The following is a 23,380-nucleotide window of genomic DNA, read 5'->3' as shown; positions in this document are numbered from 1 at the left end:
GTTTATTTGTCACATACATAGCCTAATACACCCTAGTGAAATGTAACAGTCGGTTCCATAGTAGATATACACACACAACAAATCTGACACAACAACAGACAAAAGCAATATACATTCATGATGTCAGAGGGTTACTTCAGTTAAAAATAAATATAAAGTGCTGTTACTCAGAGAACAAAAAGTGCTTAGTCAGCGCCATTTAGGTACCGGATGGCCTGGGGGAAGAAACTCTTCCTGAGTCTCTCCGTTTCAGCCATCAGTGAACGGTATCTCTTCCCTGAGCTGAGCAGAGAGAACAGTCCACTGCTTGGGAGACTGGAGTCTCTCAGGATTCTGCTGGTCTTGGTCTTGCACAGCTTGGTATAGATGGCGTCGAGGTTAGGGAGTTGCCCCCCTAAGGTACGTTCAGCTGAACGCACCACTCTCTATAGAGCCTTACGACCCTGCACGCTGGTGTTACCATACCAAGAGGGGATGTTCCCAGTCAGAACGCTCTCGATGGTGCAAGAATCGAAGCTCCGTAGGACTTGTGGTGATGCTCTGAATTTCCTTCAGCCTCCTGAGATGGTACAGTCTCTACCGGGCTTTCTTTACCACGTTGTCCGGGTGGGTCGACCACGTCAGATCTTCGGTGATCTGGACACCGAGGTACTTAAATGTGTCCACCTTCACCACAGGGGTCCCGTTGATGGATAAGGGGGTGTAGTTCCGCACCTGCTTCTTGCCGAAGTCCACCAGCATCTCCTTAGTCTTGCTGACGTTGAGGTGGAGATTGTTTCTCTGATACCACTGGGTCACCTTCTCCAGGTAGGCTGTCCCATCGTTGTTATGAATTATGCCTACCAAGCAATATATATATCCCCAGCATTGCTGTATTAAAGCTACGCCAGGGGACAGTATAGGACCACTAACTGACTTCTTCTTCTACACAGCTGGCTGAGACCACCGCTGGTGACCCCCTCCTTGACACAACCCGGGGGTTTCGGCACTAGATGCGTCTATTATGTCTAGATCCCAGAGGGGACCCCCAGGGACAGTCTTCTAGCTGGAACACAGAGGGTCAGGCAGTGATGCGTTACTGGAGCCCCGCCCCCCCCGGGTCACACCTGCTGCTTTGCACGCCGTATTAATAGCCCCATGTAAATGAAGAGCTTCCGGATCTGCTCTCAGAACTGGTGAGGGGGGGCGGGGGGGGGGTGTCCCTGTCCCTGTCCCTGTCCCTGTCCCTGTCCCTGCAGGTGTCCAGAGAAGTGGACCAGGGCCTGAATGACTCAGCAGTTTTATTGTAACGCAGGCAGCGGAGTGACATGAGAGAGATCGATCAAACCTCACATCTCTCATGTATCATGAAGGAGACGGGTTGGTAAATCATGCTGGATTTTTTTGTTTATAATGCTGGGTAGTTAACAGAAACCTCTGTGGAGAATTCAGCGGTATCCTATCACATGCTTTATGGCTAGAGGACGAAGCCCTAGACATGAGGATAATCAAAGGATGCTGATAGGTCAACTGTATAAGCCCCTCCCCCTCCTCCTTGTCTGTGTCCTTATAGGCGCCTCCTGCAGCCTCTCCTCTCCTCACGCTCCGACCTGCTCCTCTCTCAGCTGCTCACACCACACACTGACACCATGCTGGGGTCTCTCTGCGCTCTCCTCTCCGCTCTGACATGTGAGAGAGAAACAACCGAATGCAAATCGTTGGTGTTTAACAGTTGCTGTTTCAAACTGGATGTTGAAATTAACCGTCTTCATTTTTGTTCTTTCATTCCAACAGATGTCGGCTGCCATAAAGCGGTTACCCAGACTCCCTCAGTTCTGACAGTGAACAAGAGGGAGGCCGCTACTTTTCACTGTGACATCACTAAAGATGAAAGCCGTTATGTTTCGTGGTATAAACAGGCTCCTGGAGGAATCCCTCAGTATGTGTTGAGGTTTCACCATAGTCATGGATCACCTGATAAATATGGCTCTGGTTTCTCCTCTGATCGCTTCACATCTAAAGCCCAGAATACTAAAGATTATCAGTTGATCATCAGTAATGTGGAGGAGGGAGACTCAGCAGTGTATTACTGTGAAACGTGGGACAACTCTGCTGACGAGAACGTATCACAGTGATTCACGCCATGACAAAAACCTCCTCACCAAACACCTTCACTTCTGCTTTCTGACACTGAGCACACAGCAGCCCGTGGTCTGACTGCACAAGAATGATCAGATCTCAGATCAGATCTCAGAGGAGAACTGTTCCCCAGAGATCGCTCCCTACTTCATCACTCTTATCTAGCCGGCGTGGGATTTAATAAAAGAGTGGTAAAGCTACTGTAAATGAACTACAACTGAGGAATGTCAACTTCCTGGAAATTGCAGGTCCCCTTGGAAGAAACTCAATGCTCAAATAAATTACAGAGGAAAGGTGTGATGTAGCGTGTGTATTAGTATTCACTTTCTTCCTCACAATCATAGCGAGTTTTAGGTTGATTTTCAAAACATGATGCTTTAACCAGCTTGATGCATACTGTCCGTTTGACAGAAATACAGCGCATGAGGTCAGCAGCTGATAGGCTAAGATCCTCAACTCCTCCTCCTTGTCCGTGTCCTTCTAGGCGTCTCCTGCGCCCTCTCCTCTCCTCTCCTCTCCTCTCCTCTCCTCTCCTCTCCTCTCCTCTCCTCTCCTCTCCTCTCCTCTCCTCTCCTCTCCTCTCCTCTCCTCTCCTGAAGACTCTCTTCTCTCTCCTCTCCTCTCCTCTCCTGGAGACTCTCCTCTCCTCTCCTCTCCTCTCCTCTCCTCTCCTCTCCTCTCCTCTCCTCTCCTCTCCTCTCCTCTCCTCTCCTCTCCTCTCCTCTCTCCTCTCCTCTCCTCTCCTCTCCTCTCCTCTCCTCTCCTCTCCTCTCCTCTCCTCTCCTCTCCTCTCCTCTCCTCTCCTGGAGACTCTCTGCTCTCTCCTCGTCGCTCTGACATGGGAGGAGCTTCCGTTTCTGGAGCTTTGAGCGCAGCTTGATGTTCTTAGAGTTTCTTACTCTGAAAATGTCATTTAATGTAATATATTGCTTTATAAATGTTCTTAGCCGTTAGACAAACATACTCCAGGAGCTCCATCGCCTCGTTGAGAGGGGTCAGGGAAGAATTTTTACAGCTCACTCTTCTGGCCCGTTTTTTTTTGCTTCCCTCTGGAATATGTAGGGGTGGGAACAATATGCCCACCTCCCTTGCTATCTGTAAAGCACATTGTGTTGCCTCTGTGTATAAAATGCGCTATATAAATAAAGTTTTGATTGATTGATTGATTGATTGATTGATTGATTGATTGATTGATTGATTGATTGATTGATTGATTGATTGATTGATTGATTGATTGATTGATTGATTGATTGATTGATTGATTGATTGATTGATTGATTGATTGATTGATTGATTGATTGATTGATTGATTGATTGATTGATTGATTGATTGATTGATTGAGCTTGTCTTCATCAGTCTGTCAACTTGTTGTGTCCCAGATGTGGGTGGTGTGTAACCGTGGTGACGCAGAAGCCAGCTGTTGTGACAGTGAGTAAAGGAGAGACGGCCACTATTCACTGTGACCTGGGGACTGTTACTGGAAGAGCTGCTAGATCGGACAAACAGGTTCCAGGAGGAGTTCATACACTTGATGAGGGATACACATTTGCCAAACTGATCTCTCTGGCTCTTTTTCATATCTCCACCAGAACAAGCTCCCGGACCCCCCGGCCAGTCCGGGTTCAAGGTCAGCCACTCGACAGAGACGGCCCTCCTTGCAGAGTCACTCCACGCCGCGAGAGCCGACTCCCTCTCTCCTCCGCCCTGATGCTCCTAGACCGGTCAGCAGCGTTTGACCCGTAGACCACCGGATCCTCCTCTCCACCCTCTAGGAGAAAGGCGTCAAGGGCTCTGCTCGTCTTTCACATCGGCACATGCTGTCTCACATCCGTCACGCGCTCCTGCAGATTCCTGCTCTACAACATCAGGAGGATACGCCCTTTCCTCAGGGACGAAACAGCACAGGTGCTCATCCTGGCCCTGGTCATCTCCCGCCTGGACTACTGCAACTCCCTCCTTGCTGGGGCCTCGCTGTCAGCCATTAAATCTTTGGAGCTTGTCCAGAAAGCTGCTGCTCGCCTGGTGTTCAACCATCCCAAGTTCTCCCCTTCTCCGTTCTCCACATTGGCTCCCGGTAGCGGCTCGCATCCAGTTTAAAACTCTGGTGCTAGCCTACAGGGCAATGAAAGGAACAGCTCCCTCCTACCTCCAGGCCATGGTCAAACCCCACACCCCCTCCCGACCGCTACGCTCTGCTACCTCAGGGCGATTGGTTGTCCCGTCACTCCGAGGCCCCTGCGGTCGCTGGACACGGTCACGGCTCTTCTCTGTCCTGGCCCTGCAGTGGTGGAACGAACTGCCCACTGACGTCAGGACAGCAGAGTCGTTGCCCATCGTTCGCCGCAGGCTCAAAACTCACCTCTTCAAGAAGTACTACCATGATCCTCCCTCTTAAACTCCTGTTCAGTTTATATTTTGCTATTCTTGCAATTTGGCTTTAGCACTAGATTATGCTCTTAGTCACTAATTTAGAAAGGAGATGAACTTGTGAGTTCTGGAGAGTTGTACACTGACTACTGCGTTAAATGCAATTACTGTAAGTCGCTTTGGATAAAAGTGTCACTCTGCTAAAAGACTGTAATGTAATGTGATGTGATGACTGTGGACATTCTCATTACCAACTACAGACTGGATTATATGGATGTGCTTTACTTATAGATACATGTATCTGAAAATCTAGCACAGTAAATTAACTTGTTATTGAGAACAGTGAGGTAATGAGACAGGACTGTTTGTAGTGAAAGTGCAGCCCAGTTTGAATAGGATGTCTCAGTTCCTCTCCTGCCTGTTGTGAGAGTGAGGAGGTTTTTGTACGGCCGTGTATACGATCTGAATCACTGTGGTATTCGGACAAGGCACCAAGCTGATTGTGACTGGTAAGTCCCCTTTCTATTATTAATCAGATACAATATTTATTTTTATTTTTTCATTAAATACAGCAATATACCTTTGTTAACATATTTGATTGAATAGTTTTCTGTAATTTGACTCGAGATAACATTCTTATATATTCTTTCATCATAGACATAATGCCTCTTTTGTTGGTTAGTATTAAATTGCAATGTGGAAATAAAATATTAACATTGTACCTACTGTAAATATGACTATTTCTTGATTCATGATATTAGCATATTGTATTGTATTTTAGATTGCTATTCTTGTACTTTGCCTTCAGCAATAGATTATGCTCTTAGTCACTTGTTTTAGAGAGAAGATGCACTTGTGAGTTCTGGCAAGTAGTAGTACATTGGCTTTTCCTACGTTAAATGCAATTATTGTTAGTCGCTTTGGATAGAAGCGTCTGCTAAATGACTGTAATGTAATGTGATTTACTGTAATGTAGCAAATCTCAAATTACACATCATGCATACAGATAACAGAACCAGATATGTTCACTAAAACAAGATGTTAAGGCAGCCGAGCAACTTAAGGGCAAATTACATTTAACTAAACCCATCAGACTGAGAATGTGTTACTGTATAAGTACTTTTCTAGCAACTAGAACAGTGCCTAAGAATAAGTAAGAATAAGTGACTAAGAATTATTATTAATAATAGCAAGGGTAGAAAAAGAAGTCCCTCAAATAACAGAATCTCCCCTCACTGTAGAATTACATGAATGTCTTTTGGGAGTCTGTTTGAACAATAATGCATCTGTTCTGCTTTACAATGTAACATTTCATTCTTTGACTTTTATTTATTGTTTGTCTGCAGCCTTTACAAAAATGTTGTGGAAATCCGACCGGCTCATTCTAGAACAAATCTACCAAACAACACGTGTTCATTTTCTCTCTTTCCTCCATGTTGCCAGGCTCCACCCTGCTTCCACCTGTCTTGACCCTCCTCGCTCCATCCACCAATGACCTGACGACCAACAAGGTCAGCCTGATGTGTCTGGCCAATGAGATGGCCATGGGCTACGCTGAGGTCAGCTGGATGGCCAATGGGAGTCCAGTAACAAGCGGGATCACAACGGGCACAGCTGCACTACAAGCGGGTGGCAAGTTCTCAATGAGCAGCTATTTGAGTATTGAGATGTCTGATTGGGTCACGGACAAAGTCTACTCCTGTAAGGTCTCGCTGGGGTCCAAGTCTTCAGAGAAGACGATCAGGAAGTCACACTGCAGGGCTGAATAGTATCAGTAGTGTCAGTTTGATTCATGCATTGCTTTCTATGCTTAAACTGTTTAGACATTAGATCCTTTGCGACATGTAGTGATAGAGATTGTGTTCCAATGTGTTGCGTTTGTATCTTAGTGTTTGTATCTTAGTCAATGTTGCAGATTGATAACGTAAGATTTGTATGGACTTTGCGACCAGCTGATGTTTTGTGTAGAGATTCAATAAAAAGCATTTAAAAAAAGGCTTTGTACGTGTGTATGCCCATGATGATGTGATACTCCTGACTGAGCAGCCAAATATGACAAAGGCTAAATGGAAAACTTGAACTCCTGAAACTCCAGTTCTGAATATGTAAATTCATATCTGGAGTCATAAAATTATAAAATGTAAATGTAATGCAATTCCAAAGACCCTTTTGTTCATAGTGTATCCATGAACTGATTTTCATAGACAGTGCATCCATTAACTCTTAGTGTAGCTGGACAGTTCCCAGACAAATCTACCAACAGGACACAGATGATATGACAGGGAGCTCCATTTACAATAGTATTTCTGATTTATGTATCATGGAATAAAAACAAACTCCAATAAAATATCAAATTTTGAACATTTATATCGTTACAGTATTTCATAGCATCACAACATGTACAATATACTGTACTGTGTTTTTCATTCAGAGTTTATTTGTCACATACATAGCCTAATACACCCTAGTGAAATGTAACAGTCGGTTCCATAGTAGATATACACACACAACAAATCTGACACAACAACAGACAAAAGCAATATACATTCATGATGTCAGAGGGTTACTTCAGTTAAAAATAAATATAAAGTGCTGTTACTCAGAGAACAAAAAGTGCTTAGTCAGCGCCATTTAGTTACCGGATGGCCTGGGGGAAGAAACTCTTCCTGAGTCTCTCCGTTTCAGCCATCAGTGAACGGTATCTCTTCCCTGAGCTGAGCAGAGAGAACAGTCCACTGCTTGGGAGACTGGAGTCTCTCAGGATTCTGCTGGTCTTGGTCTTGCACCGCTTGGTGTAGATGGCGTCGAGGTTAGGGAGTTGCCCCCCTAAGGTACGTTCAGCTGAACGCACCACTCTCTATAGAGCCTTACGACCCTGCACGCTGGTGTTACCATACCAAGAGGGGATGTTCCCAGTCAGAACGCTCTCGATGGTGCAAGAATAGAAGCTCCGTAGGACTTGTGGTGATGCTCTGAATTTCCTTCAGCCTCCTGAGATGGTACAGTCTCTACCGGGCTTTCTTTACCACGTTGTCCGGGTGGGTCGACCACGTCAGATCTTCGGTGAAGGGTCAGGCAGTGATGCGTTACTGGAGCCCCGCCCCCCCCGGGTCACACCTGCTGCTTTGCACGCCGTATTAATAGCCCCATGTAAATGAAGAGCTTCCGGATCTGCTCTCAGAACTGGTGAGGGGGGGCGGGGGGGGGGTGTCCCTGTCCCAGGTGTCCAGAGGAGTGGACCAGGGCCTGAATGACTCAGCAGTTTTATTGTAACGCAGGCAGCGGAGTGACATGAGAGAGATCGATCAAACCTCACATCTCTCATGTATCATGAAGGAGACGGGTTGGTAAATCATGCTGGATTTTTTTGTTTATAATGCTGGGTAGTTAACAGAAACCTCTGTGGAGAATTCAGCGGTATCCTATCACATGCTTTATGGCTAGAGGACGAAGCCCTAAACATGAGGATAATCAAAGGATGCTGATAGGTCAACTGTATAAGCCCCTCCCCCTCCTCCTTGTCTGTGTCCTTATAGGCGCCTCCTGCAGCCTCTCCTCTCCTCACGCTCCGACCTGCTCCTCTCTCAGCTGCTCACACCACACACTGACACCATGCTGGGGTCTCTCTGCGCTCTCCTCTCCGCTCTGACATGTGAGAGAGAAACAACCGAATGCAAATCGTTGGTGTTTAACAGTTGCTGTTTCAAACTGGATGTTGAAATTAACCGTCTTCATTTTTGTTCTTTCATTCCAACAGATGTCGGCTGCCATAAAGCGGTTACCCAGACTCCCTCAGTTCTGACAGTTAACAAGAGGGAGGCCGCTACTTTTCACTGTGACATCACTAAAGATGAAAATTATGTTTCGTGGTATAAACAGGCTCCTGGAGGAATCCCTCAGTATGTGTTGAGGTTTTACCATAGTCATGGATCACCTAATCAATATGGCTCTGGTTTCTCCTCTGATCGCTTCACATCTAAAGCCCAGAATACTAAAGATTATCAGTTGATCATCAGCAATGTGGAGGAGGGAGACTCAGCAGTGTATTACTGTCTCACGTGGGACAAATCTGCTAACGAGAATGTATCACAGTGATTCACGCCATGACAAAAACCTCCTCACCAAACACCTTCACTTCTGCTTTCTGACACTGAGCACACAGCAGCCCGTGGTCTGACTGCACAAGAATGATCAGATCTCAGATCAGATCTCAGAGGAGAACTGTTCCCCAGAGATCGCTCCCTACTTCATCACTCTTATCTAGCCGGCGTGGGATTTAATAAAAGAGTGGGAAAGCTACTGTAAATGAACTACAACTGAGGAATGTCAACTTCCTGGAAATTGCAGGTCCCCTTGGAAGAAACTCAATGCTCAAATAAATGACAGAGGAAAGGTGTGATGTAGCGTGTGTATTAGTATCCTTTTTCTTCCTCACAATCATAGCGAGTTTTATGTTGATTTTCAAAACATGATGCTTTAACCAGCTTGATGCATACTGTCCGTTTGACAGAAATACAGCGCATGAGGTCAGCAGCTGATAGGCTAAGATCCTCAACTCCTCCTCCTTGTCCGTGTCCTTCTAGGCGTCTCCTCCTCTCCTCTCCTCTCCTCTCCTCTCCTCTCCTCTCCTCTCCTCTCCTCTCCTCTCCTCTCCTCTCCTCTCCTCTCCTCTCCTCTCCTCTCCTCTCCTCTCCTCTCCTCTCCTCTCCTCTCCTCTCCTCTCCTCTCCTGGAGACTCTCGGCTCTCTCCTCGCCACTCTGACATGGGAGGAGCTTCCGTTTCTGGAGCTTTGAGCGCAGCTTGATGTTCTTAGAGTTTCTTACTCTGAAAATGTAATTTAATGTAATCTATTGCTTTATAAATGTTCTTAGCCGTTAGACAAACATACTCCAGGAGCTCCATCGCCTCGTTGAGAGGGGTCAGGGAAGAATTTTTACAGCTCACTCTTCTGGTCCCTGGGTGATACTGTTTTTTTGCTTCCCTCTGGAATATGTAGGGGTGGGAACTATGACCACCTCCCTTGTTCTCTGTAAAGCGCATTGTGTTGCCTCTGTGTAAGAAATACGCTATATAAATAAAGTTTTGATTGATTGATTGATTGATTGGTTAATTGGTTGATTGGTTGATTGGTTGATTGGTTGTTTGGTTGATTGGTTGATTGATTGAGCTTGTCTTCATCAGTCTGTCAACTTGTTGTGTCCCAGGTGTGGGTGGTGTGTAACCGTGGTGACGCAGAAGCCAGCTGTCGTGACAGTGAGTAAAGGAGAGACGGCCACTATTCACTGTGACCTGGGAACTGTTACTGGAAGCGCTGCTAGATCGGACAAACAGGTTCCAGGAGTAGTTCATACACTTGATGAGGGATACACATTTGCCAAACTGATCTCTCTGGCTCTTTTTCATATCTCCACCAGAACAAGCTCCCGGACCCCCCTGCCAGTCCGGGTTCAAGGTCAGCCACTCGACAGAGACGGCCCTCCTTGCAGAGTCACTCCACGCCGCGAGAGCCGACTCCCTCTCTCCTCCGCCCTGATGCTCCTAGACCGGTCAGCAGCGTTTGACCCGTCGACCACCGGATCCTCCTCTCCACCCTCGAGGAGAAAGGCGTCAAGGGCTCTGCTCGTCTTTCACATCGGCACATGCTGTCTCACATCCGTCACGCGACCCTGCAGATTCCTGCTCTACAACATCAGGAGGATACGCCCTTTCCTCAGGGACGAAACAGCGCAGGTGCTCATCCTGGCCCTGGTCATCTCCCGCCTGGACTACTACAACTCCCTCCTTGCTGGGGCCTCGCTGTCAGCCATTAAATCTTTGGAGCTTGTCCAGAAAGCTGCTGCTCGCCTGGTGTTCAACCATCCCAAGTTCTCCCCTTCTCCGTTCTCCACACTGGCTCCCGGTAGCAGCTCGCATCCAGTTTAAAACTCTGGTGCTAGCCTACAGGGCAATGAAAGGAACAGCTCCCTCCTACCTCCAGGCCATGGTCCAACCCCACACCCCCTCCTGACCGCTACGCTCTGCTACCTCGGGGCGATTGGTTGTCCCGTCACTCCGAGGCCCCTGCGGTCGCTGGACACGGTCACGGCTCTTCTCTGTCCTGGCCCTGCAGTGGTGGAACGAACTGCCCACTGACGTCAGGACAGCAGAGTCGTTGCCCATCGTTCGCCGCAGGCTCAAAACTCACCTCTTCAAAAAGTACTACCATGATCCTCCCTCTTAAACTCCTGTTCAATTTATATTTTGCTATTCTTGCACTTTGGCTTCAGCACTAGATTATGCTCTTAGTCACTAATTTAGAAAGGAGATGAATTTGTGAGTTCTGGAGAGTTGTACACTGACTACTGCGTTAAATGCAATTACTGTAAGTCGCTTTGGATAAAAGTGTCAGTCTGCTAAATGACTGTAATGTAATGTAATGTGATGACTGTGGACATTCTCATTACCAACTACAGACTGGATTATATGGATGTGCTTTACTTATAGATACATGTATCTGAAAATCTAGCACAGTAAATGAACTTGTTATTGAGAACAGTGAGGTAATGAGACAGGACTGTTTGTAGTGAAAGTGCAGCCCAGTTTGAATAGGATGTCTCAGTTCCTCTCCTGCCTGTTGTGAGAGTGAGGAGGTTTTTGTACGGCCGTGTATACGATCTGAATCACTGTGGTATTCGGACAAGGCACCAAGCTGATTGTGACTGGTAAGTCCCCTTTCTATTATTAATCAGATACAATATTTAATAGAATTTTTTTCATTAAATACAGCAATATACCTGTGTTAACATATTTGATTGAATAGTTTTATGTAATTTGACTCGATATTACATTCTTATATATTCTTTCATCATAGACATAATGCCTCTTTTGTTGGTAAGTATTAAATTTCCGTGTGGAAATAAAATATTAACATTGTACCTACTGTAAATATGACTATTTCTTGATTCATGATATTAGCATATTGTATTGTATTTTAGATTGCTATTCTTGTACTTTGCCTTCAGCAATAGATTATGCTCTTAGTCACTTGTTTTAGAGAGAAGATGCACTTGTGAGTTCTGGCAAGTAGTAGTACATTGGCTTTTCCTACGTTAAATGCAATTATTGTTAGTCGCTTTGGATAGAAGCGTCTGCTAAATGACTGTAATGTAATGTGATTTACTGTAATGTAGCAAATCTCAAATTACACATCATGCATACAGATAACAGAACCAGATATGTTCACTAAAACAAGATGTTAAGGCAGCCGAGCAACTTAAGGGCAAATTACATTTAACTAAACCCATCAGACTGAGAATCTGTGTTACTGTATAAGTACTTTTCTAGCAACTAGAACAGTGCCTAAGAATAAGTAAGAATAAGTGACTAAGAATTATTATTAATAATAGCAAGGGTAGAAAAAGAAGTCCCTCAAATAACAGAATCTCCCCTCACTGTAGAATTACATGAATGTCTTTTGGGAGTCTGTTTGAACAATAGTGCATCTGTTCTGCTTTACAATGTAACATTTCATTCTTTGACTTTTATTTATTGTTTGTCTGCAGCCTTTACAAAAATGTTGTGGAAATCCGACCGGCTCATTCTAGAACAAATCTACCAAACAACACGTGTTCATTTTCTCTCTTTCCTCCATGTTGCCAGGCTCCACCCTGCTTCCACCTGTCTTGACCCTCCTCGCTCCATCCACCAATGACCTGACGACCAACAAGGTCAGCCTGATGTGTCTGGCCAATGAGATGGCCATGGGCTACGCTGAGGTCAGCTGGATGGCCAATGGGAGTCCAGTAACAAGCGGGATCACAACGGGCACAGCTGCACTACAAGCGGGTGGCAAGTTCTCAATGAGCAGCTATTTGAGTATTGAGATGTCTGATTGGGTCACGGACAAAGTCTACTCCTGTAAGGTCTCGCTGGGGTCCAAGTCTTCAGAGAAGACGATCAGGAAGTCACACTGCAGGGCTGAATAGTATCAGTAGTGTCAGTTTGATTCATGCATTGCTTTCTATGCTTAAACTGTTTAGACATTAGATCCTTTGCGACATGTAGTGATAGAGATTGTGTTCCAATGTGTTGCGTTTGTATCTTAGTGTTTGTATCTTAGTCAATGTTGCAAATTGATAACGTAAGATTTGTATGGACTTCGTGATCAGCTGATGTTTTGTGTAGAGATTCAATAAAAAGCATTTTAAAAAAGGCTTTGTACGTGTGTATGCCCATGATGATGTGATACTCCTGACTTAGCAGCCAAATATGACAAAGGCTAAATGGAAAACTTGAACTCCTGAAACTCCAGTTCTGAATATGTAAATTCATAGCTGGAGTCATAAAATTATAAAATGTAAATGTAATGCAATTCCAAAGACCCTTTTGTTCATAGTGTATCCATGAACTGATTTTCATAGACAGTGCATCCATTAACTCTTAGTGTAGCTGGACAGTTCCCAGACAAATCTAACAACAGGACACAGATGATATGACAGGGAGCTCCATTTACAATAGTATTTCTGATTTATGTATCATGGAATAAAAACAAACTCCAATAAAATATCAAATTTTGAACATTTATATCGTTACAGTATTTCATAGCATCACAACATGTACAATATACTGTACTGTGTTTTTCATTCAGAGTTTATTTGTCACATACATAGCCTAATACACCCTAGTGAAATGTAACAGTCGGTTCCATAGTTGATATACACACACAACAAATCTGACACAACAACAGACAAAAGCAATATACATTCATGATGTCAGAGGGTTACTTCAGTTAAAAATAAATATAAAGTGCTGTTACTCAGAGAACAAAAAGTGCTTAGTCAGTGACATTTAGGTACCGGATGGCCTGGGGGAAGAAACTCTTCCTGAGTCTCTCCGTTTCAGCCATCAGTGAACGGTATCTCTTCCCTGAGCTGAGCAGAGAGAACAGTCCACTGCTTGGGAGACTGGAGTCTCTCAGGATTCTGCTGGTCTTGGTCTTGCACAGCTTGGTGTAGATGGCGTCGAGGTTAGGGAGTTGCCCCCCTAAGATACGTTCAGCTGAACGCACCACTCTCTATAGAGCCTTACGACCCTGCACGCTGGTGTTACCATACCAAGAGGGGATGTTCCCAGTCAGAACGCTCTCGATGGTGCAAGAATAGAAGCTCCGTAGGACTTGTGGTGATGCTCTGAATTTCCTTCAGCCTCCTGAGATGGTACAGTCTCTACCGGGCTTTCTTTACCACGTTGTCCGGGTGGGTCGACCACGTCAGATCTTCGGTGATCTGGACACCGAGGTACTTAAATGTGTCCACCTTCACCACAGGGGTCCCGTTGATGGATAAGGGGGTGTAGTTCCGCACCTGCTTCTTGCCGAAGTCCACCAGCATCTCCTTAGTCTTGCTGACGTTGAGGTGGAGATTGTTTCTCTGATACCACTGGGTCACCTTCTCCAGGTAGGCTGTCCCATCGTTGTATGAATTATGCCTACCAAGCAATATATATATCCCCAGCATTGCTGTATTAAAGCTACGCCAGGGGACAGTATAGGACCACTAACTGACTTCTTCTTCTACACAGCTGGCTGAGACCACCGCTGGTGACCCCCTCCTTGACACAACCCGGGGGTTTCGGCACTAGATGCGTCTATTATGTCTAGATCCCAGAGGGGACCCCCAGGGACAGTCTTCTAGCTGGAACACAGAGGGTCAGGCAGTGATGCGTTACTGGAGCCCCGCCCCCCCCGGGTCACACCTGCTGCTTTGCACGCCGTATTAATAGCCCCATGTAAATGAAGAGCTTCCGGATCTGCTCTCAGAACTGGTGAGGGGGGGCGGGGGGGGGGGGTGTCCCTGTCCCTGTCCCTGTCCCTGTCCCTGTCCCTGTCCCTGTCCCTGTCCCTGTCCCTGTCCCTGTCCCTGTCCCTGTCCCTGCAGGTGTCCAGAGAAGTGGAGCAGGGCCTGAATGACTCAGCAGTTTTATTGTAACGCAGGCAGCGGAGTGACATGAGAGAGATCGATCAAACCTCACATCTCTCATGTATCATGAAGGAGACGGGTTGGTAAATCATGCTGGATTTTTTTGTTTATAATGCTGGGTAGTTAACAGAAACCTCTGTGGAGAATTCAGCGGTATCCTATCACATGCTTTATGGCTAGAGGACGAAGCCCTAAACATGAGGATAATCAAAGGATGCTGATAGGTCAACTGTATAAGCCCCTCCCCCTCCTCCTTGTCTGTGTCCTTATAGGCGCCTCCTGCAGCCTCTCCTCTCCTCACGCTCCGACCTGCTCCTCTCTCAGCTGCTCACACCACACACTGCCACCATGCTGGGGTCTCTCTGCGCTCTCCTCTCCGCTCTGACATGTGAGAGAGAAACAACCGAATGCAAATCGTTGGTGTTTAACAGTTGCTGTTTCAAACTGGATGTTGAAATTAACCGTCTTCATTTTTGTTCTTTCATTCCAACAGATGTCGGCTGCCATAAAGCGGTTACCCAGACTCCCTCAGTTCTGACAGTTAACAAGAGGGAGGCCGCTACTTTTCACTGTGACATCACTAAAGATGAAGGCTATTATGTTTCGTGGTATAAACAGGCTCCTGGAGGAATCCCTCAGTTTGTGTTGAGGTTTCACCATAGTCATGGATCACCTGATAAATATGGCTCTGGTTTCTCCTCTGATCGCTTCACATCTAAAGCCCAGAATACCAAAGATTATCAGTTGATCATCAGTAATGTGGAGGAGGGAGACTCAGCAGTGTATTATTGTCTCACGTGGGACAAATCTGCTAACGAGAACGTATCACAGTGATTCACGGCATGACAAAAACCTCCTCACCAAACACCTTCACTTCTGCTTTCTGACACTGAGCACACAGCAGCCCGTGGTCTGACTGCACAAGAATGATCAGATCTCAGATCAGATCTCAGAGGAGAACTGTTCCCCAGAGATCGCTCCCTACTTCATCACTCTTATCTAGCCGGCGTGGGATTTAATAAAAGAGTGGGAAAGCTACTGTAAATGAACTACAACTGAGGAATGTCAACTTCCTGGAAATTGCAGGTCCCCTTGGAAGAAACTCAATGCTCAAATAAATGACAGAGGAAAGGTGTGATGTAGCGTGTGTATTAGTATTCACTTTCTTCCTCACAATCATAGCGAGTTTTATGTTGATTTTCAAAACATGATGCTTTAACCAGCTTGATGCATACTGTCCGTTTGACAGAAATACAGCGCATTAGGTCAGCAGCTGATAGGCTAAGATCCTCAACTCCTCCTCCTTGTCCGTGTCCTTCTAGGCGTCTCCTGCGCCCTCTCCTCTCCTCTCCTCTCCTCTCCTCTCCTCTCCTCTCCTCTCCTCTCCTCTCCTCTCCTCTCCTCTCCTCTCCTCTCCTCTCCTCTCCTCTCCTCTCCTCTCCTCTCCTCTCCTCTCCTCTCCTGGAGACTCTCTGCTCTCTCCTCGTCGCTCTGACATGGGAGGAGCTTCCGATTCTGGAGCTTTGAGCGCAGCTTGATGTTCTTAGAGTTTATTACTTTGAAAATGTCATTTAATGTCATCTATTGCTCTATAAATGTTCTTAGCCGTTAGACAAACATACTCCAGGAGCTCCATCGCCTCGTTGAGAGGGGTCAGGGAAGAATTTTTACAGCTCACTCTTCTGGCCCCTGGGTGATACTGTTTTTTGCTTCCCTCTGGAATATGTAGGGGTGGGAACTATGACCACCTCCCTTGTTCTCTGTAAAGCGCATTGTGTTGCCTCTGTGTAAGAAATACGCTATATAAATACAGTTTTGATTGATTGATTGATTGGTTAATTGGTTAATTGGTTGATTGGTTGATTGGTTGATTGGTTGATTGGTTGATTGGTTGATTGATTGAGCTTGTCTTCATCAGTCTGTCAACTTGTTGTGTCCCAGGTGTGGGTGGTGTGTAACCGTGGTGACGCAGAAGCCAGCTGTTGTGACAGTGAGTAAAGGAGAGACGGCCACTATTCACTGTGACCTGGGGACTGTTACTGGAAGCGCTGCTAGATCGGACAAACAGGTTCCAGGAGGAGTTCATACACTTGATGAGGGATACACATTTGCCAAACTGATCTCTCTGGCTCTTTTTAATATCTCCACCAGAACAAGCTCCCGGACCCCCCTGCCAGTCCGGGTTCAAGGTCAGCCACTCGACAGAGACGGCCCTCCTTGCAGAGTCACTCCACGCCGCGAGAGCCGACTCCCTCTCTCCTCCGCCCTGATGCTCCTAGACCGGTCAGCAGCGTTTGACCTGTAGACCACAGGATCCTCCTCTCCACCCTCGAGGAGAAAGGCGTCAAGGGCTCTGCTCGTCTTTCACATCGGCACATGCTGTCTCACATCCGTCACGCGCTCCTGCAGATTCCTGCTCTACAACATCAGGAGGATACGCCCTTTCCTCAGGGACGAAACAGCGCAGGTGCTCATCCTGGCCCTGGTCATCTCCCGCCTGGACTACTACAACTCCCTCCTTGCTGGGGCCTCGCTGTCAGCCATTAAATCTTTGGAGCTTGTCCAGAAAGCTGCTGCTCGCCTGGTGTTCAACCATCCCAAGTTCTCCCCTTCTCCGTTCTCCACATTGGCTCCCGGTAGCGGCTCGCATCCAGTTTAAAACTCTGGTGCTAGCCTACAGGGCAATGAAAGGAACAGCTCCCTCCTACCTCCAGGCCATGGTCAAACCCCACACCCCCTCCCGACCGCTACGCTCTGCTACCTCAGGGCGATTGGTTGTCCCGTCACTCCGAGGCCCCTGCGGTCGCTGGACACGGTCACGGCTCTTCTCTGTCCTGGCCCCGCAGTGGTGGAACGAACTGCCCACTGACGTCAGGACAGCAGAGTCGTTGCCCATCGTTCGCCGCAGGCTCAAAACTCACCTCTTCAAGAAGTACTACCATGATCCTCCCTCTTAAACTCCTGTTCAGTTTATATTTTGCTATTCTTGCAATTTGGCTTTAGCACTAGATTATGCTCTTAGTCACTAATTTAGAAAGGAGATGAACTTGTGAGTTCTGGAGAGTTGTACACTGACTACTGCGTTAAATGCAATTACTGTAAGTCGCTTTGGATAAAAGTGTCAGTCTGCTAAATGACTGTAATGTAATGTAATGTGATGACTGTGGACATTCTCATTACCAACTACAGACTGGATTATATGGATGTGCTTTACTTATAGATACATGTATCTGAAAATCTAGCACAGTAAATGAACTTGTTATTGAGAACAGTGAGGTAATGAGACAAGACTGTTTGTAGTGAAAGTGCAGCCCAGTTTGAATAGGATGTCTCAGTTCCTCTCCTGCCTGTTGTGAGAGTGAGGAGGTTTTTGTACGGCCGTGTATACGATCTGAATCACTGTGGTATTCGGACAAGGCACCAAGCTGATTGTGACTGGTAAGTCCCCTTTCTATTATTAATCAGATACAATATTTATTTTTATTTTTTCATTAAATACAGCAATATACCTGTGTTAACATATTTGATTGAATAGTTTTCTGTAATTTGACTCGAGATAACATTCTTATATATTCTTTCATCATAGACATAATGCCTCTTTTGTTGGTTAGTATTAAATTGCAATGTGGAAATAAAATATTAACATTGTACCTACTGTAAATATGACTATTTCTTGATTCATGATATAAGCATATTGTATTGTATTTTAGATTGCTATTCTTGTACTTTGCCTTCAGCAATAGATTATGCTCTTAGTCACTAGTTTTAGAGAGAAGATGCACTTGTGAGTTCTGGCAAGTAGTAGTACATTGGCTTTTCCTACGTTAAATGCAATTATTGTTAGTCGCTTTGGATAGAAGCGTCTGCTAAATGACTGTAATGTAATGTAATTTACTGTAATGTAGCAAATCTCAAATTACACATCATGCATACAGATAACAGAACCAGATATGTTCACTAAAACAAGATGTTAAGGCAGCCGAGCAACTTAAGGGCAAATTACATTTAACTAAACCCATCAGACTGAGAATCTGTGTTACTGTATAAGTACTTTTCTAGCAACTAGAACAGTGACTAAGAATAAGTAAGAATAAGTGACTAAGAATTATTATTAATAATAGCAAGGGTAGAAAAAGGAGTCCCTCAAATAACAGAATCTCCCCTCACTGTAGAATTACATGAATGTCTTTTGGGAGTCTGTTTGAACAATAGTGCATCTGTTCTGCTTTACAATGTAACATTTCATTCTTTGACTTTATTGTTTGTCTGCAGCCTTTACAAAAATGTTGTGGAAATCCGACCGGCTCATTCTAGAACAAATCTACCAAACAACACGTGTTCATTTTCTCTCTTTCCTCCATGTTGCCAGGCTCCACCCTGCTTCCACCTGTCTTGACCCTCCTCGCTCCATCCACCAATGACCTGACGACCAACAAGGTCAGCCTGATGTGTCTGGCCAATGAGATGGCCATGGGCTACGCTGAGGTCAGCTGGATGGCCAATGGGAGTCCAGTAACAAGCGGGATCACAACGGGCACAGCTGCACTACAAGCGGGTGGCAAGTTCTCAATGAGCAGCTATTTGAGTATTGAGATGTCTGATTGGGTCACGGACACAGTCTACTCCTGTAAGGTCTCGCTGGGGTCCAAGTCTTCAGAGAAGACGATCAGGAAGTCACACTGCAGGGCTGAATAGTATCAGTAGTGTCAGTTTGATTCATGCATTGCTTCCTATGCTTAAACTGTTTAGACATTAGATCCTTTGCGACATGTAGTGACAGAGATTGTGTTCCAATGTGTTGCGTTTGTATCTTAGTGTTTGTATCTTAGTCAATGTTGCAAATTGATAACGTAAGATTTGTATGGACTTCGTGATCAGCTGATGTTTTGTGTAGAGATTCAATAAAAAGCATTTTAAAAAAGGCTTTGTACGTGTGTATGCCCATGATGATGTGATACTCCTGACTTAGCAGCCAAATATGACAAAGGCTAAATGGAGGACTTGAACTCCTGAAACTCCATTTCTGAATATGTAAATTCATATCTGGAGTCATAAAATTATAAAATGTAAATGTAATGCAATTCCAAAGACCCTTTAGTTCATAGTGTATCCATGAACTGATTTTCATAGACAGTGCATCCATTAACTCTTAGTGTAGCTGGACAGTTCCCAGACAAATCTACCAACAGGACACAGATGATATGACAGGGAGCTCCATTTACAATAGTATTTCTGATTTATGTATCATGGAATAAAAACAAACTCCAATAAAATATCACATTTTGAACATTTATATGGTTACAGTATTTCATAGCATCACAACATGTACAATATACTGTACTGTAAGTTGTTTTGCATATAGGTTTCTGTTCTTCAATCTTATCTACACCATATTTCTGTAGAGAGAACAGCCAATATAAATTGGGACATGCTGCCCTCTTGTGGCTCAGGGTCATTCAGTACCTAACAGACTATAAATATACTCTGAATTTACAGGTACTATATATAATTAGTACAAATCCTGCATTAAAAATACTGAATTAGATGCTAAATGACTATACTACATCACGTTCATCAACAACGCTTCACAACACACATATTTCACAGGACTTACAAACTTGAAGTAGTCTCCTACGCGTGGTCCGTGATCGGGTTCCCGTAGCGTAACCTGTGTTCGTGAGCACAGTCGGTTCTAGCTTATAAAACAGGACTGCAGCTTCAGTGCATCCATCTTACTGATAAGGTCTGGGCACTCTCCTTCTTCTTGTGCTCGTAGAGCTCGTAGACCTTGATGTGCCATTGGCCCTTTGTGGTGCCCTCAGTGGGGCCCTCAGCGGGGCCCTCAGTGGGGGCCTGGCCGGCAGCCTCTGCATCGGGCGGTGGGGGGCGGACCACACTGGGGGCGGGGGAAGTTTGCCGGCCTGGAGGTCGTCGACGAACACCTCCACCCTGTCGAACTTGGAGGTGAGCTTCCCAAGCTCGTCCTTCAGAGAGTCGAACTGCTTGTAGAGCTCCAACAGAGCCTCGGACAGAGGCTGGATCCTGGCCAGCGCCGAGCGCAGCGGGGGGAGAGAGGTCGGGTTCACACTCGTCATGATTTCATAAGATTTCATAAGACTTTTGGGGAAGTAATAGACTACAGTATCTGAAATGACCCTGTGAAATCCACACACCACCACTGTTGGAAAATCAACAAGTCTGAGGTCACCGATGCTGGATTCAGAAATGGCCTTACATAATCTGCAGGAAACATCAGGGCGCATGCATTAAACCGTGGTGATCATTAAACTTTATAAGTATGACTATGTGGTCATAGGGTCGTATACGTGGTTGTTGTTGGCTGACCAGCTTTGAACTCAGTTCCTCCAGGGCAGCTTAAAATACTCTTCTGGAAGCTTCTCTCTCTTTCCATAGTGAGGTCATTACACCAACACAACCTGTCACACTGAGGCTGCAACTCTCATCCATCTCATTCATGACCATTGATTGGCTGGCCTGGCCGTCACACAAGGAACACAAATGGAATAACAAAAAGCATAATATGATTGGATATGAGGTCACATTACGAGCAACTAACTTTCCTCCCACTTGCTTTCCTTTGCTCTCTCTCCCGCTCTCTTTCTCTCTCTCTCACTCTCTCTATCCCCCCCCTCTCTCTCTCCCTCCCTCCCTCTCTTTCTCCCTCTCTCTCTCCCTCCCTCTCTCACCCTCCCTCTCTCTCCCTTTCTCTCTCTCTCTCACTCTCTATCCTTCCCCCTCTCTCTCTCTCTCTCTCTCTCCCTCCTGCTCTCTCTCTCCCTCTCTCTCTCTCTCCCTCCCTCTCTCCCCCCTCTCTCTCCCCCCTCTCTCCCTCTCTCTCTCTCTCTCGCTCTCACACCTACCTGACATATTCCGGCAGGACAGAGGCGTGGTCGTTGACCAGCAGGTCCTTAACCTGGGTGATGATGGCGTACTTCCAGTTGTCCAGGACCTGGGTCAGGTTGGAGCAGGTTCTGCTCTGTACTTGGTCTGCGGAACGCATGAAGGCCTACGGATGAACAGGGATCGGAACACTCTGCCACCAACCTACGGAGGGTCTATAGAGGGAGTTTTCATGGAGATACAATGATTTACTGCTAGACATTAATTTGTCTTAAAAATAGCAGGCTTTGGCTATCAATCAATCAATCAACTTTATTATGCAGACTCATGGTCCATTGCAATACACATACAACAAAAAATGATCTATATGCACACAAATGATAAATTGGATATAATGCATGATTATCTTGATGTTACAGTAACTGAGACATTCCATGAGTGCAATTCCCCCCCTAGGGACATTAAACTACTACTATTCAATGATCACCCACAACAGTTTACAGGGACCATTAAACAGAAGGTGCAGCAGTGCTAGAGCAGCTATGTGAGTGAGTGACCAACATCTCCCACCTCTGTGGTCCCACGCTGATGTTTCCGGCTTCCACTTCTGAGCTCCACACGGGGAGAGCATCACACAGAGCAGGACCAGAGCCCCTCTCGTCCTCATCTTCCCCACCTAAAAAACACAACCAGAAACCATAGACCCGTGTAGGACTTTTAGTACACGACTAACAACAAAGAGGTTAGAACTGGGATGGAACTTGGCCTCGTTGAGGCACACGCTAACCACAATCCCGTCGTAAAATCTGTGCATGCGAGCGTTTTACAAGATGTTGGACATGAATCTGCCAGTTGGTTGGATTTATTTATTTTCGATCGAATCCGCCAACTCAACTACTAATGAGAGAACTTTGTGTGCAAAAGCTGTTCTCATCAATATAATGAGCAGCATGACATCACTTCCTTGAACAAAACAGAACAGCTGGTTCTTCAACAATACAGTAAATGTAACCTTGTTGTGTTCAGCTTCAAAAACTGAAAATGACTGATCATGTATCACCCTTTCATCCTTTGATTGTATTGTACAGTAGGATCTCTCTGCACATACAATAACCCAATGCATACATATTCTATATAAACACATTGCACATCATTTTGTATTTGGCCTTTGCTTCCTGTGCTACTGTACATTTTACACTGTCCTATCTCTGCACCCTGTCTATTGTTGTCTATCCATTAGCGCTCTGCACCAACTGACCAGAACAAGTTCCTAGTATGTGTTAAAAACCTACCTGGCAAAATAAAATCTGATTCTGATTCTGATTCTACTTTCACTCTTTTACAGCCCGCACTGCACACTGGGAAATAACCTTCATTAGTCACACTTTACAATAAGGGTCACAAAAAACATTAGTTAACTAACTAATGCTTATTTAGGGTTAGGTTAGTTACTAATGTTAATTAATATCTTAGTTAAGGTTAGGGTTAGGGTTAGGTGAGTTAACCTTAGTTAACATAAATAACATTAGTAAATGGTTAATAGAGACATTAGTTAACTGTTACTTAATGCTTAATAATGCATTAACTAATGCTTATTAATGTACCCTTATTATAAAGTGTTACCCCTTCATTTAATATTAACATTATTGATATTAACAACAAAACAGTGATCCCCGTGACTGTAGGGGTATTGGCAGTAGGGTACTGTACCTGTCAGTTAGCTGGGGATTGTAGTTTATTTCTCCTCTGAGCAGCAGCAGGGCAAGGATACTGTCAGTCTGTAGTAATCCTTAAACACAGAGACTGGGAGAACATGACCTGCAGGGGCAGCTCTCTTATAACGGTCTGTCGCTGAACTCAGAGACCATCCCCTACCTGCCCCCGCCCCCTTCAATGATGAGGGTATTGACACTCTCTCTCTCTCTCTCTCTCTCTTTCTCTCTCTCTCTCCGGGTGCGCATGCACACACACACACACACACACACACACACACACATACACACACAGAATTACATTATGCATAGAAATGTAATTCTGTGTGTGTAGAAATGTAATTCTGTGTGTGCATGTGTGTGT

At 45.4% G+C, this 23,380-nt stretch overlaps 3 protein-coding genes across 3 annotated transcripts; all 3 read left to right on the top strand.

The window, feature by feature from the left end:
• Positions 1 to 1,256: 1,256 nt before the first annotated feature.
• On the top strand, positions 1,257 to 6,255 carry LOC311309790 (immunoglobulin lambda-1 light chain-like; the record flags this gene model as incomplete). Its single annotated transcript, XM_084439112.1, has 5 exons — positions 1,257 to 1,363; positions 1,553 to 1,668; positions 1,774 to 2,102; positions 4,962 to 4,995; positions 5,930 to 6,255. The coding sequence occupies exons 1-5, from the start codon at positions 1,308 to 1,310 to the stop codon at positions 6,253 to 6,255; spliced, it is 861 nt and encodes a 286-aa protein (XP_084295238.1). The 5' UTR covers positions 1,257 to 1,307.
• Positions 6,256 to 7,816: 1,561 nt separating this feature from the next.
• LOC311309789 (immunoglobulin lambda-1 light chain-like) lies at positions 7,817 to 12,451 on the top strand (the record flags this gene model as incomplete). Its single annotated transcript, XM_084439111.1, has 4 exons — positions 7,817 to 7,829; positions 8,244 to 8,569; positions 11,155 to 11,188; positions 12,126 to 12,451. 4 exons carry the CDS (start codon positions 7,817 to 7,819, stop codon positions 12,449 to 12,451), a joined length of 699 nt encoding a protein of 232 aa, XP_084295237.1.
• Positions 12,452 to 14,256: 1,805 nt separating this feature from the next.
• On the top strand, positions 14,257 to 19,138 carry LOC311309788 (immunoglobulin lambda-1 light chain-like; the record flags this gene model as incomplete). Its single annotated transcript, XM_084439110.1, has 6 exons — positions 14,257 to 14,288; positions 14,402 to 14,413; positions 14,716 to 14,831; positions 14,976 to 15,265; positions 17,848 to 17,881; positions 18,813 to 19,138. 6 exons carry the CDS (start codon positions 14,257 to 14,259, stop codon positions 19,136 to 19,138), a joined length of 810 nt encoding a protein of 269 aa, XP_084295236.1.
• Between the last annotated feature and the right edge of the window lie 4,242 nt (positions 19,139 to 23,380).

The sequence above is a fragment of the Borostomias antarcticus genome (assembly GCF_949987555.1).
Source record: "Borostomias antarcticus genome assembly, chromosome: 5".
NCBI classification, from domain to species: domain Eukaryota; kingdom Metazoa; phylum Chordata; class Actinopteri; order Stomiiformes; family Stomiidae; genus Borostomias; species Borostomias antarcticus.
Note: the sequence above shows the minus strand (reverse complement) of the source record. Positions and strands in the feature narration are given on the sequence as shown.